The sequence below is a fragment of the Sus scrofa genome, chromosome 13 (genome assembly GCF_054392235.1).
Source record: "Sus scrofa isolate SSC_HxYL_T2T_F1_AM1 chromosome 13, Sscrofa_HxYL_maternal_Yorkshire_Landrace_v2.0, whole genome shotgun sequence".
Lineage (NCBI taxonomy): Eukaryota > Metazoa > Chordata > Mammalia > Artiodactyla > Suidae > Sus > Sus scrofa.
The window spans coordinates 78,138,738-78,153,044 of record NC_139395.1 but is presented as its reverse complement, the minus strand read 5'-3'; the positions used below and the strand labels follow the sequence as shown (position 1 = coordinate 78,153,044).

Genomic DNA, 14,307 nt, shown 5'->3' with positions numbered 1-14,307 from the left:
AGCTCAATGCCAGGTACAGAAAACACACTAACAAATATTTTGTGAATATCTAAATGTATGTGTAAATAGATGAATACATGAATACAAGTATGAATAAATGAAGAGACTATATAGAGAATAACATCATTTTCATATCAAGACCAACAATATACTCTCCATCTGACTTTATAATGTATTTTTTTTTTTTTTTGGTCTTTTTGCCATTTCTTGGGCCGCTCCCGCGGCATATGGAGGTTCCCAGGCTAGGGGTCCAATCGGAGCTGTAACCACCGGCCTACACCAGAGCCACAGCAACGCGGGATCCGAGCCGCGTCTGCAACCTACACCACAGCTCACGGCAACGCCGGATCCTTAACCCACTGAGCAAGGGCAGGGACCGAACCTGCAACCTCATGGTTCCTAGTCGGATTCGTTAACCACTGCGCCACGACGGGAACCCCCTATAATGTATTTTGAACTTATATTTAAATGCACATCTGTCTAAATCATTTCAAAATCATTCAAATGATAGAATTAAGCCAACATTTTTGGTATTTTTTTTAAAAAGGAAAGAAAAACTTTCTATTTTGTTCTTTAACCTCAATTTATTTCCATAAACCTTACTAACTTAGGTGAAGCACCAACCTAACTTGAATTGTCCTTGGTAAAGTGTGTTACCTTCCTCCTGACTGTCTTAAGTGAAGGGTGCAGAATAAATGTGTCCTCAGTATGAAAGTCTATGTTTTCAGCTACGTGAGGCTGCAGGTTTAGTCTAAATAAAGAAATGATAACATAGAGAAATTTTCCCTTTTTTTGGCATTACTTTCAAAGTTCTTCAAGGCTGTTTTAAGTCACACATCTAAAGCAGAGGGTCCCAAGCACTCTGTCTAGACAAACAGTTATGAATCTGATGTTTCTAAGTGGGACATGAAATAATGATTTCCTCAAACTTTGGGGCTTCCAGGTGAAGCCTGGGTTACAAAGAACCCTGGAACTATTCACATTCAGTCACAAGTAGACTCCCTGGAGTCTCCCAGGTTACCCAAGAGAGAGAGTTGGATAGAAGGTCAAAAGTGGTCATGGGTGGCAGACACAGTGAGAAAGGCCACATCCATGGGTCCATAAAGTTTTCTCACCATTCTACCAACGGACATCAATTTCTGCAACAGCCAGCTGCAGTGTATGCTAATGCTTATGGTGTACAAGATTGCTGGGACTGCTACAAGACCTAACATTCCAGAGCACAGATATAGCAGGTCAGGGGTGCAACTAGTCAGCATGGATTTACATTTTTACCCCATGTGTCTGTTTTCATGTAAAGATGATATGACCATTTAACAGATGTGGCAGCTCTTACACATCCTGTGTCTTCTCCTATCATTATTACAACATACTTATAAAGGCAACCACAAGTTTGGATAGAATTCAGTCTCATACATGTTGTTATTTGATACATCAATGAGTTTTTGAGTATGAAAGAAGAGAGAAACTAAATTCTTTTAAAAACAAGCTTAAAAACTTTTGAATCATTGCAAAAAATGATTAAAACTTTCTTGTCAAATATGACAATCAAAAATGGAAAGATGTTATTAAAACATCTTGATTAGGATTGTAGTCACCTCTTAAAAGAACAGGATCTGACAGGAAAAACTTTTATGTTGATGGAAGCAAGTGTCAGTTTATCATTAAAAATCCTGAAAAACATTTAAAATTTTTATGTAAATTAAGTATTTAATATACTCCCAAATATTTATATCATATACATATGTACTATATATTTTTTAATTTTATGGGCACATTCATGGCATATGGAAGTTCCTGAGCCAAGGACTGAATCTGAGCCGCAGCTATGACCTATGCCACAACTGCAGCAATGCTGAATCTTTTAACCTATAGTGCAGGGCCAGGGAATCAAACTCATACCTCCACAGCAATCCAAGCCACTGCAGTCAGATTCATAACTTACTGCACTACAGTAGGAACACCAATACTTTATATTTTAATATAGCTGTTTATTTTAAATTTTGATTTATATTAGTTTATTGTCACTGTTTAATATAAAGAAGGATATATATAGTTTTTACCAAGCTGCATTTAGAGCCCCTCCAGTTTATCCAATTGTAGCAGACAGGTATAATTTTATAAGTTATGCCATGAAGTGAAAACAATAAGCAGCAGTACCCAACTATATAAGCAACAAATTAATATTCACAACTAAACAATTTGTCCTACATTTGAAGGGAGCAGAACCCAGAAGATACCCTTAGCCTGTTGATTAGGGAAATATTCAATTTAAGATTAAATATGTGCTAGGCCACACAAACATAAAATAAATACCAGTATAATGATGGAATATGAGACCTTTAATTTTATCTGTCAATGTAGCCCTTAGAACAGCAACTGCTGGTGTTTTAATGCATTAATTGTCTACCATGGAGCTTTTCAACACAGAATACAAATTAATTTCATAAAGCTCACTACTGTAAAACTTACTTACATTTTTCATGACACATGCATAATTTAAATATTTATAAATATGGAGTAGATATGCTTTCCATTTAATTGCAGCATTAATCTATTGCTCCAAGCCCAAAATAACAATGTAAATAACTCTGGTTAAAAAAAATTAAAATTTCAGATTTACTTAATTTTTGCTGTTTTTTTCTTCACCTACTTTTTTTATCTTACCCTATAAAGCTAAGCCAAAGTGTGCTTCATTTGAAGAATCAGATTTATTGATTGATAGTGTGGTAACTGAGTCACAAAATTAGAAGACAGGACAATTGGATATTTGTGATTACAACACTGACAGATTTTTTTTTGGTTGAGTATGGATCAAGTCAATTATTCGAGCTGGAGTTTTCTCATGTCTAGAATGAAGGCTTTCATTAAATAATTATTGAGTATCCCCTTGAGTATCACACAATTTTTTGACCCTCTGTAACTTGTAGAAGAAACAATATTTAAATGTGCAGAATCCAAAAATTATTTATTCTAGTTATAAACTCAAACACAGGGTAGGGATTTTACACACCGAATTATTTTGGTTTTATGCCATGCTGCCTACTAATAAATAAAATCAAGTTCCCTGATAGTGATTCCATAATATTATGTGAAAGCAATACATTTGGAATTGGGAAGTTGGACTGACCTCCCCTCATTTATGAGATACAATTTGATGATTTGAGACCTACTCTGTCTGCTACACATCTTTTTGCCAGGTTTTTTTTTAATGTTTTTATTTATTTATTTATTTTTGCTCTTTCTTGGGCCGCTCCCGCGGCATATGAAGATTCCCAGGCTAGGGGTCCAATCGGAGCTGTAGCCACCGGCCTACACCAGAGCCACAGCAGCGCGGGATCTGAGCCGCGTCTGCAACCTACACCACAGCTCACGGCAACGCCGGATCGTTAACCCACTGAGCAAGGGCAGGGATCGAACCCGCAACCTCATGGTTCCTAGTCGGATTCGTTAACCACTGCGCCACGACGGGAACTCCCTTTTTTTAATTTTTTATTTATTTTTTATTTTTTTTGCCAGGTTTTTTAAACATTAAGCAAAATGCTCATGGTACAGAATTTCCCAGAAGTGGCCCACATTTTAACAGCAGAATTCCAATTAAGAAACTTGAAAATGGGCCAAACTCAACACTCCCCATGACATGTTCCTCCCCCATGTCCCTCTCACTGTCTTGTGATTGAAGTGATTTTTGTCAATGGTGTCAAAGTCTATCTCCCAAGATGTCTTAGTGTTTTTCAGTCGCCTACAAGCCCACCACAGTGATTCAGCTGTTTGCTTGTTATAGATGATCAGAATCTATTTGCAAGCCCTCACATCTCTCTCAATTTCTCTAAACTTGTAGGTCCTTAACTACAGACCCTAGAATGAGTGAGAGACAGAAGAATGGAGTTACACGTGGTCTGGAAGAAATTGTGCAGAAGCCACTGACTTTTATGCGTGTAGCTTTGTGCATTAATTCTGGATAAGCACATGGTAGAACATCATACATGTGAGCAATATTTGTCAGGTATGGTGATGGTGGAAAGAGACTTGTGATAGCTTTGCTAGACCGCATTGAATTATTTTAAAAAACCGGATAAAGTCCAAGCAATTCAGTTCAAAATGGTCAATTAAGGTGAAAAATACAGTCATTTAACTTGATAATTCTACATGATACATTAAGTCTTTCAGAGACTCCATTAAAATGAAAGTGAAAGGAGTTGAATGAAGGTAGAAGAAGGTTCTCTTTAACATCCACTACTTGATATTTTTAGCTCCAAACATGTGGGAAGCAGTGGAGCATGGTGCTTAGGCCACTGTACTCACCTCATCTTGGAGTCAGATTGTCAACTCTGTGCCCTGGCTGAACAGATGGATAACTGATCATAGGCAAATTCTTAATTTTTCCTGGGTATTCACATCTGTAAAATGTGGATATTATTGATATGTACTTCTGAAGAGCTTTCTGAGAATTAACTAAACTAATCCATGGACAAGAGTTATACTGTCTACACAATAGCTGCCCAGTGACAATGATTGTATTGTGTTGTTGATAATGACCATCACAACCATGATGCCATGTATATTCAAGACCATAATGATGCCCTATATCTACTTTTTACCATTACATTGTAATTATACATCAGCATATGTTATATATCCTTCCCTGAGATTAACACAGCCTCTCTTGCAAGCTGCCAAATGACTCAACAAGTATGGGTATTTCCACCAGCTCATTCAGAAACACCTGTGAGCAACTCAGAAACACACACTGAATTAAGACGACCACTTTGAGAAGCACTCTCTGAAGTGTTTGACTCTTAGAAGGAATTGCTCCCATGCACTTCCTAGTGGGGGGGGGGATTTTCCCATGGTTGCCAGTCAGGATCAACTCCCTGCTGGTTCACATTAACCTGAAAGATTCTCAGCAGTTTTTAGCTCAATATCCCAGATTGTTTATACCTATGAAGCAGTCACCTCAAAAAGCATACAAACAAAAAAACTGAGCCCAAGGCTTTGGGTTTCCAGCTGAAACTACAGCGGCTCTTTTCTACAGAAAAGCACAAGAAATCAGCCAAGTCCCATTTGCTTAAAACATTCAGGTTAACAGTTTGCTCTATCAAAACACTTCCTCGTAAGAACAACCAAGATATTCTGAATCATTCACCTTCTTTCGCATTTACCATCCTTGTCACGAGGTGGATTCTCCAATTGTAAACACAAAGAAAACCTTTAATCAGAAACAGCTAGTAGAGATTGGTGATAATTGGTATTTAAGGATGCAATCTCAAATCTAGTTTCAGTTGTATTACATGAGAGCTACTTTTTTTTTTTTTTGGTCAGATTCCTGCAATGAAATATGTGGCAAGGACAAGAAAATCCATGTCTTCCTCACTTTTTTTCCTGACATTTTATTAGCACTAAATGATATGTTCAATATTCTCTTGGAAATATATAAAGCATTTTATGTGGTATCCTCTGACTAAAATGTCAAAATGACTGAGAATTAATTGTAAGAAAATCATAATGGATAACATCAAAAGATGTGTACTATGTTCACTAGAGCATTGTCTACAAGTGTGAAAAATGAAACATATATATATATACACACATATATAAATATTACATTAGGGCATAATAGGAAAAAAAGAAGTATTTACTACTACATGGACCACTATGAAATGATTAAAATAATGGTACAGACACTCACAGAACGTTGTGGGGAAAATAAAAAGGGTTCATGATACCTTGAAAATAAAACAATAATACATGGACTAAGATTAGGGAACTTAATTATTTTCAAAAGGAAAAAAACAGCAATTTGAATATAGAAAGTTTAGCAAAAAAATTATTATGAAAGAGGATTAGAATAATGAAGTGACAAGTAAAGAGAACTCCAAACATACAGAGTTAACAGAAATAAGGATAGCCACTAGCCCTCCAGCTGAGGAAGAAGACTCCCTGCCTCCAGACCTGGTTAAAGCCAGCATGGCAGTGGCTCACTGGGTGGTAAAGAAGTTGCTATGGTTCCAAGAGATGGAACTTTCTAGAAATATGCCCTGGAAATGTATTTTCCAGGGTGCCAGGAAAGCCATTCAAGGGGAGATTTCTTACCTGAGGCACATGCTTACAAAATTGCTTGATAGGAGAAGCTGGTGGGAGATGTTGCCTGCTGTTCACTGCAGAAGCCAGTGCCTGGAGAAGTTGTGTATGCATTAGGATCAAGGCACTGGGGAGCTGGGTGCCTGAGAAACCTTCAGTGCTGGAGTAATTGCACTGCAGAGCTGAGTACTAGAAAAGTCACAAGTGTTGCAAGAACTGGGCACTGGAGAAGCCTCCAGTAGCCTTCCAAGAGAGCACAAGGCAAAACCTTCCTCTCTGCAAAGTTCCTCAGGTGCCAGGTGCCATTGATATGGGACCTTTAAATAGATTTTCCTTTGCCAGCTGGCTGTGATGTTAGTAAAACCTATTTAAAGGGCCCGTATCAATTTTCATAGAGTGGGTAAATAAAAAGTGAATTTCAAGGGGAGAGGCAATAAATAAAAAGAGTTGAAATAGATTACTGTACACATGAAACTTACATAATGTTATAAACCCATGTCACCTCAATAAAAGTTAAATTAAAAAGAATTTTCATTGCATACATAATTAGCGAAATGCAAATTCAAGCAGTAAAATCCTGTTTTGACAAAAAACAAGCTGACACAAAGAGTACATAGTATTAAAATGTTAACAATGGCTCTCTTTGGTGGGAGATTCCGGGTGAATTTCACAGTTTTCTTGGAGCACTGCCATATTCCTACAATGTAAATGTAAATAAATAGATTTCCTTTGTACTATGTACTAAAATAAAATAAAATTATCAGCACAGCAACCCAATAAACTTAGTATTCACTCAATAACTTTTACTCGACATTTAACTATAATGGAAGAATGTATTCAAAATACAATGTGGATGCTGCGTATTTAAGGGACTCAGTCATTTCGTTGAATCAAGAGAAAAGATCATTTGAGTGTCTCTATTAATTCCCCTTCCCTTCTATCTAAAACACTTCCTCTCACTGGAAGAATAACATAGATCTAGTTCTCCATGTCTACTACATTTAATGTATCTTGCAGGCATATTAGTCAGTGCTCTATGTGTATGTGTGTGTGTGTGTGTGTGTAGGAGTGGTGAGTGCACGTGAAATAAGTTTAGGAAATGCTCAATGAATTAAAGGGGGCAGGCTTACATATTAGAGGACTTCTCAGAACTTCTAATATGTAGATGTACACTGAGAACCTTGAAGAAGGATGATTAGCCTATTGACCCTTTTCAATTTAATTCAACTTTGGGGCAAGAATATCAGAGATAAAAGTCTTGAGGAATGATGTTCTAAATTTGTGAAGAACACATGAAATGTGGAAACAGGGCTAGGGTTTCAAGTATCAGTCTGGTTGTTCTTTTGAAAGATGTATACTTGTAAGGGGTGGTGGTTTCTACTATCTTGTGCACAGGGAGGCAAAGAAACTCAGTGGAAGAATGAAGCAGATATGCAGAGAGAGTATTAATGAAATGGAAAGAGGATTTCCTGGACTCCAAGTATGCTCCTATCCCTGCATCCTATAAGTTCTTGACTGCATCTTTGCCCTTCCATTTTTGAGACACCCTCTGTATTATTTTATTTATTTACTTATTGCTTTTTAGGGTTGCACCTGTGGCATCTGGAAGTTTCCACGCTGGGGGACAAATCAGAGCTGCACCTGCTGGCCTATGCCACAGCCACAGCAGTGCCAGATCTGAGCTGTATCTGTTACCTATACCACAGCTCATGGCAACCATGGATCCTTAACCCACTGAGCAAGGCCAGGGATAGAACCCACATCCTCATGGGTACTAGTCAGGTTCCCTACCACTGAGCTGCAGTGGTAATTTCTGTATTCTTATATTTAAACTTCTTTCTTGACCAAAGGTAAAACCAAAGAGTCCTAATTAACGCAAAGGACATTCCTCCTGTCTATTTACTGACTTCCTTTCCTTACTTCCCACTCACTGTCCCATTTCACTCTATCTGGCTTCTAGACTTGTTACTTGTTAAATGATAAAAATGAATGAACAAATATTGCTGTGTCTCTTGGTAAATACTTTCTTAGTGTTCATTTATCCACAAATATTTATTGAGGACCTATTATGACACCATTCTAGAAGCTTTAAGCTCTTCAGTCCTAGTAAATGAATGAATAATAGATTACAATCAGGCTAGGGCTTAATCAATGATCAATCCTATTCTGGATTTTATAGAATGGACCAAAATGCCTCCTTGGAAGACAGAAAAAAAATCTTCTCCATATATGAGTTTGCCAGCCACTCACTCTCACTGACTTAGCTCTGAAATCTCCTTATTTTGTTCCATTTAATCCCAATCTTGTGCTTATTTAATTTTTCACTCTGATCCTATTGGCTTTTTTCCTATGTATTAGTTAGTTTAAAAAGTTTGTTAGGAGTTCCCATTGTGGCACAGTGGTTGGCAAATCCGACTGGGAACCATGAGGTTGCGGGTTCGGTCCCTGCCCTTGCTCGGTGGGTTGACGATCCGGCGTTGCTGTGAGCTGTGGTGTAGGTCGCAGACGCGGCTCAGATCCCGCGTTGCTGTGACTCTGGCGTAGGCCGGTGGCTGTGGCGTAGGCCGGTGGCTATGGCTCCGATTTGACCCCTAGCCTGGGAATCTCCACGTGCCGCGGGAGCGGCCCAAGAAATAGCAAAAAGACAAAAAGATAAAAAAACAAGTTTGTTAAGTCAATGGTTTCTGCCACTTATATTAACTAATACTTAAAATACTTACTTTTTTGATTTACTCTTTTCTGAATAATAGTATCAAGCCCTAAGTATCACTTTGGCATAGTCTTGTACCTGGATTTGAAAATGACTGGTAACACTATTGTTTACTGCTATTTCGTTCTAAAATAAGACATTTGGTAAAATGTGGCCTGTTTGATTATAAAACCAAGTGTAAGACGCAGAAGTGATCTTTATTCTTTCAAGAAGAGGACTAACACTTCCAGTATGATCTTGCAGCCCAGGTCTGCAGTTTCCTTCGTTCCCCTTGCTCCTCTTTCAGTTTGATCGTAAGCAAGTTGTAAGATGCATTTTAAGTCAGTGACCTCTTGTACTCAAAATAGGGGCTGAATATGGCACTGATTTTGCATAAATTCTTCCACTTTGATTTAAAATTTGTTGGAGTATGTTCTTTTAAAGAATTAACACCCATTTGATTTAAACACTATATCTGCTTCTCACTGTACATGACATACAAGTGCATACAGAACTGCAATATTGTATGGATCCAGCTGAGCCTGGATATGGTTCTGCTTTAGCAACCCAACAAGGAAATTCTTCTGTACACATGACTGAATTGAGGTGAAAGAATATGTTTGGGGGGAATTTTAAAGGCCTATAGGAAGCATCCAACTCTCTCAAGTGCTCGTTATAATTATAAAAGTTTTTGTTTTGTTTTTTTTTCTTTCTTGGTCACACCTGTGGCACATGGAAGCTCCCTAGCCAGGGGTTGAGCCACAGCCACTGTAGAAGCAACAGGAGTAGTTATGTTGTGAGCCACACAGGAAGTCCTAAAAGGTTTTTTTTTGTTTTTTTAATGTACTGTTTCCTTTCAGTCTACTTTCTTGAATTTTATTAAACTCTATTTTTAAATGTGATTTAAGGAAATGTTTTGCTCCATATTTTCTTAAGCTACCCCTCCTTTTCTTCCTCTCTACCTTATAAGAGAAGAAACAAATAATCAAGCCATAAAACCTCCAGCTTATTTCTAAAAAGTCTTCAACTGCAAAGGGACATGTTACCTCCCGCTACCATCAATGTAATAATATCTAACAATTTATCATTGATGCTATAAGAAACAGTGGTATACCTAAACGCGCCTTTTGTTTAAATTTCCTTGTTGTACTAGCAATTATTTTTCCTTTATTATCCCCAATTTGTATATTTAAACCTAAAAAGATAAACCCAATTTCACTTCTCTAAATTATTTCACTATAACTACATGTACTCTAACTTTAGAGATGCTTGAGCCATTTTCTGCTGAAAATTTTAGAAGACTCTTGCTTACATAATCCTCACTGACTTTTTTCCAAATGACCAGGAACTTTAAAGACCATTAGATCAGAACAATTAGCAGACACATGAAGTAAAAATATATAAAGGGTTAACACTATGACTATCCTCGAAGGAAAAGCCTAATTTTGTGTTCACCATAGGCAAGATATACATTGTATTTCTTTTAAAATGCTTTTAGGGCAATACTACATGTATATTAACACAACTTACCTGATTAAAAAAAAAACTTTAATGGTAGAACATACTAAATTCAAATAGGAAAAAATGCAATGTTTTATTTTTCTTAAAACTTCCACTATTACTTATTCTTCAATCTTGACCTCACCTCTGGGATGCTTCCTCAACACCTATCCCAGAATCGAGGCACTGATATTTCCTTACATCTGTATTTCTTTTATCACATTGCATCATGATAATTTATTTAAGAAACCTTCTCCTTCACTACAATATGAATTCTGTGAAGCCAGGATCCATGTTTTATTACATTTGAATCTCCAAAGTTTAGTGGATTTGCTGTTTCAACAAATATGTATTAAATATCTACCCTCTCCCAGATGTGTATGCTTTGTATAAGGTAGCTTATCAGAAAGAGATATATGGTTCTTTAGCTCATGGAATTTAGAGTTCAGTAAGGGAAATAACAGATACACAAGTAAACATTCTAACAAATAATTACAAATTCATATAACCTCTATAGCATAAAATAGAACGATGTTGCAAGATGTAATAACCTGGGGGAGTTTTTTAATGATAAACAAGACAAGGCCTCCCCACAGAAGCCACTCTGGAGCATGAGAGGCTCAGCATGAGGACATAGAGTGTGTGAAGTTTCTGAGTCAGAAAGGATTCAGCAGGAATAAATGGAAGACTGAAGAAATAAATGATGATTTGCAAACGAACACTTCAGCAACATGATAGGAAGTTGAAACATGATCCCTGTCTCTAAGAAGCTTATAAAGAGCAAGAAAATTGAGCCTAAGAACCGCTATCCTTTCAGTTCTGCATGCCACTCATTTTATTTCTATTCTTTTTTTCTTTCACCCAAGGCAGACACTGCAAATCAATTGTGGAGTTCTTCCTACTAAAGCTGGACAGTGTCTTAACTTTTTTTTTTAATTCAGTGCTTCTAGCAGCCACTATCAATCATTCAAAATGGGTACATAAGATGGTTCTCTTTTGCCCTTCCTGACTTAAGTGGTTAATATTGCTTTTATCTAATGAACAAATGATTTGATATCAGCTTGAGGGGGACAAGAGCTAGCAAATCAAGCTAATATATGTAAAGTAGTGAAGACTATAAATGGATATGAAGCCTGACTTGTTATAGGTGCTGAACTGATAGAAGTGGTTATAATGATGGTGTGGTGAAGGAGATGGTGGTGGGAACATATAGGGCATCCCAGTAACTGATGGGAGCTAGCACCTGAGGCTACTCCTGAGGTTGAGAGAAATGACCAATGGGAGGCACTGAGTCACTGAGGTCACTCTTTCATAATATCATAGTTTTTACCTGGGACAGCCAAGCTAACAGTCTCAAAAATACAGAGAAAGCAGAATCTTTGCACTTAAGCAAAAAAAAAAAAAAAAAAAAAAAAAAAAAAAAAAAAAAAAAAAAAAAAAAAAGATCTGAAAGGATATGCAGTTGGAAACTGGCATCTTGACATAATCCTAGTACATTAAGAAATGGAAACTCATCAACTTTACTGACTTCACCAGCTATTCTGTTTACTAAAACCCCAGCATGCCAGAGTCAGCCAGACTAAAATGTTAAGTTTTTTCCCACCTGCACTGAGTGAAGCATACATCTTAGGTATAAAATGATAGCATTTATAATTTAGTAAGAGCTAAATTCAGAAGTACCCTAATGCATTATTAAGGTATATTAAGTGCATTATTAAGGTCCTATTAAGTGTAAGAAAAATCAAACACTTAGAAACCCACGATATACAAAGTTTTAGTTCTTAATGGTGACATTAATTGGAAATACGTTGCCTCCACTCTGTCTTGAGAATCCTTGGATACAAATTGATGTACTGAGAACTAACCACAGGATATATTCACACTGTCAGCTGAACCCTTTCCTACTTATGAGTTCTCCTGAATAAGGTTTTATTCTATATTGTTTCACCTTAGGACGGTCTACATTGGACAGAGTAGTTTTCCTAAGTGACAGTAGCAGCACCACTTTGAGTGTCAGTTTTAATGTCAGTGCTGTGCTAGGCCTTTTACGTATATTATTTATAAGGCATACAACAACCCAGTAAGGACTGACCCCATTTGTGCCTCACGAATGAGTCAAATGCAGTTCATAGAATTTAAAGAATTTGTTCAATTTACATTACTAAATAAATGATTGGCTTGGGATTTGAGTGTAGTTCTGTCTCACTCCAGAGCTGATGTCATTTTCCCTACCCTTAGTTTGCCTGCACATTAGCTTAATTTCACTCCACAGCCACATGCAGTTTAGGGAAAATTAGACTCTCCAGACACTGCATTTGTAGGGGCCTGCCTTTTAGAAGGGATAGATGTGCTTATCTGTGGGGGAGAGTTATTCCCATCAGATGCCAGCAAGTTCTGTGGCTCACAAACCCGCCATCAGCCCCGGAAACTATCTGACAGCACCTGAGAGATGTGTGAGAATCAGCACTTTCCACCTTTCCTATGGCTACAGACACTGCTTAATTGTTCTTCTCATAGATACTCATTTTAACAAGTTTCTCTTTGTAATTAGGGCCATGTGTAGGGCCCTTTCCTGTTTCACCCACTTTATCGAAGCGAAATACTCCAGCTATATCCTCCCCTAGTTTTATCTCACAAATATGGACAATATGCACTGAGTGCTAAGCATGAATAGACTGACATAAATCCATTCTCTCTTCCCTGAAAGGGAAAAATAAAGAAGAGCACACGTGGTGGGTGATATTATGGCAGGAAGTCTGCTGTGTCTGCTTTATAAACATGGTCTCGAGGTATAATTATTCCATTTTAGCTCATATATCCTTTCACTAGTTTTCCTGATTTTCATTTTGTTTTGTGTGGCTCATGAAAGACTGACTCATTTTTGCAGAGATCAGGCCCTGCATCTCAGCGCTGTCTCAGTAGATACTCCAAAGCAAGCACAGAGATGAGCAGCTGGGAAGATGCAGGAGGCAGGGAGACCAAAACAGATGAGTAATGGAGACAAGGAAGGAGGACACAAGCTCTGTACATGATTAGAGAAGAATATGAACACTCTAGCAACCACATGCACCATCTTTATGTAACTGGAATGACCTTTTTCCCACACCTCCCTACACTACACAGAATGCTTTGACTCTGATTTTTATTGACAACTCAGCATGTGCTATAACAGCAATATCACACCAAACAGAACAGACTGACGGGTGCTGCAGATACCACCAGCTCTTTCCAATATTTCCTCAGCTTCCTGAGCAGTTCTGCAACTCTCGTCTTTCTTAGGAGAGGCCGAGTGATGTAGACATTAACTATGCACTTAAAGGAGGCTCCTAACAGCAAAGGCAGAGAGAAAAATCATTTTAAAATATTTTAACAGGCATTTGATGTGACAGTTCAAATGTAGGGGAACCTAATCATTGTGAATGATAAACAAGAGCTCACAAACTCTCTACTTATTAGCACAGCATGCTCCATTTAAAAGGAAATTTTCTAATGGTAAATATAGCAGAAGGCTACAATTACAATCTTTTAATGACTGCAATCCATGAAAAAGCCATTTAGTGATAAATTGGAGGGCAAGAGGAGATTATCACCTGTTTAACTAAGCTTCCATTGATTCCATCAAGTTGTTTGCCTGGTATTAACTGGACTATGATGGAAAAGTTGAGAAAAACTCATTTTTCCTCTATCTAAATATTATTAATTATAAGCATTTATTTTGAAAGGTATGTGACACTTTGGCAGAAAAGGATCTGCTTGACAACTACTAATTATACTTAATAAGAAATAATATTTATCATTTACATAATTATTTTCAAATTTAAATCTTTTCACAGAATTTGTTTCCTCATGTGCCTTGATGCATATACGGAATATAAATGCAACTTGACTGAAAGTAATGTTATGCTATTTCTGTGAAACCAGCCCCAAATAGTAAGTTTCATAAGAAAATTGTGGGGCTTAATTTTACCTGTATTAACAAATGTTAATAGATTGGAATTTCATTTTTCAGTATGTGAGGAGAGGGGCAGTATTGAGCA

The 14,307-nt window shown here is 37.3% G+C and overlaps 1 protein-coding gene across 21 annotated transcripts in view; it reads right to left on the bottom strand.

Moving 5' to 3' along the window:
* Positions 1-14,307, bottom strand: part of GRM7 (glutamate metabotropic receptor 7) — an 894,437-nt gene that overhangs the window by 819,957 nt on the left and 60,173 nt on the right. The window contains exon 1 of one of the 21 annotated variants that reach the window (XM_084989231.1): positions 6,094-6,382. The exons of the other annotated variants lie outside the window; for them this stretch is intronic. Coding sequence (XP_084845357.1) covers positions 6,094-6,195 — 102 coding nt within the window. The 5' untranslated portion in view covers positions 6,196-6,382. Of the gene's footprint in view, positions 1-6,093; positions 6,383-14,307 lie in introns of those variants that run through there. 21 annotated transcript variants of the gene reach the window in all.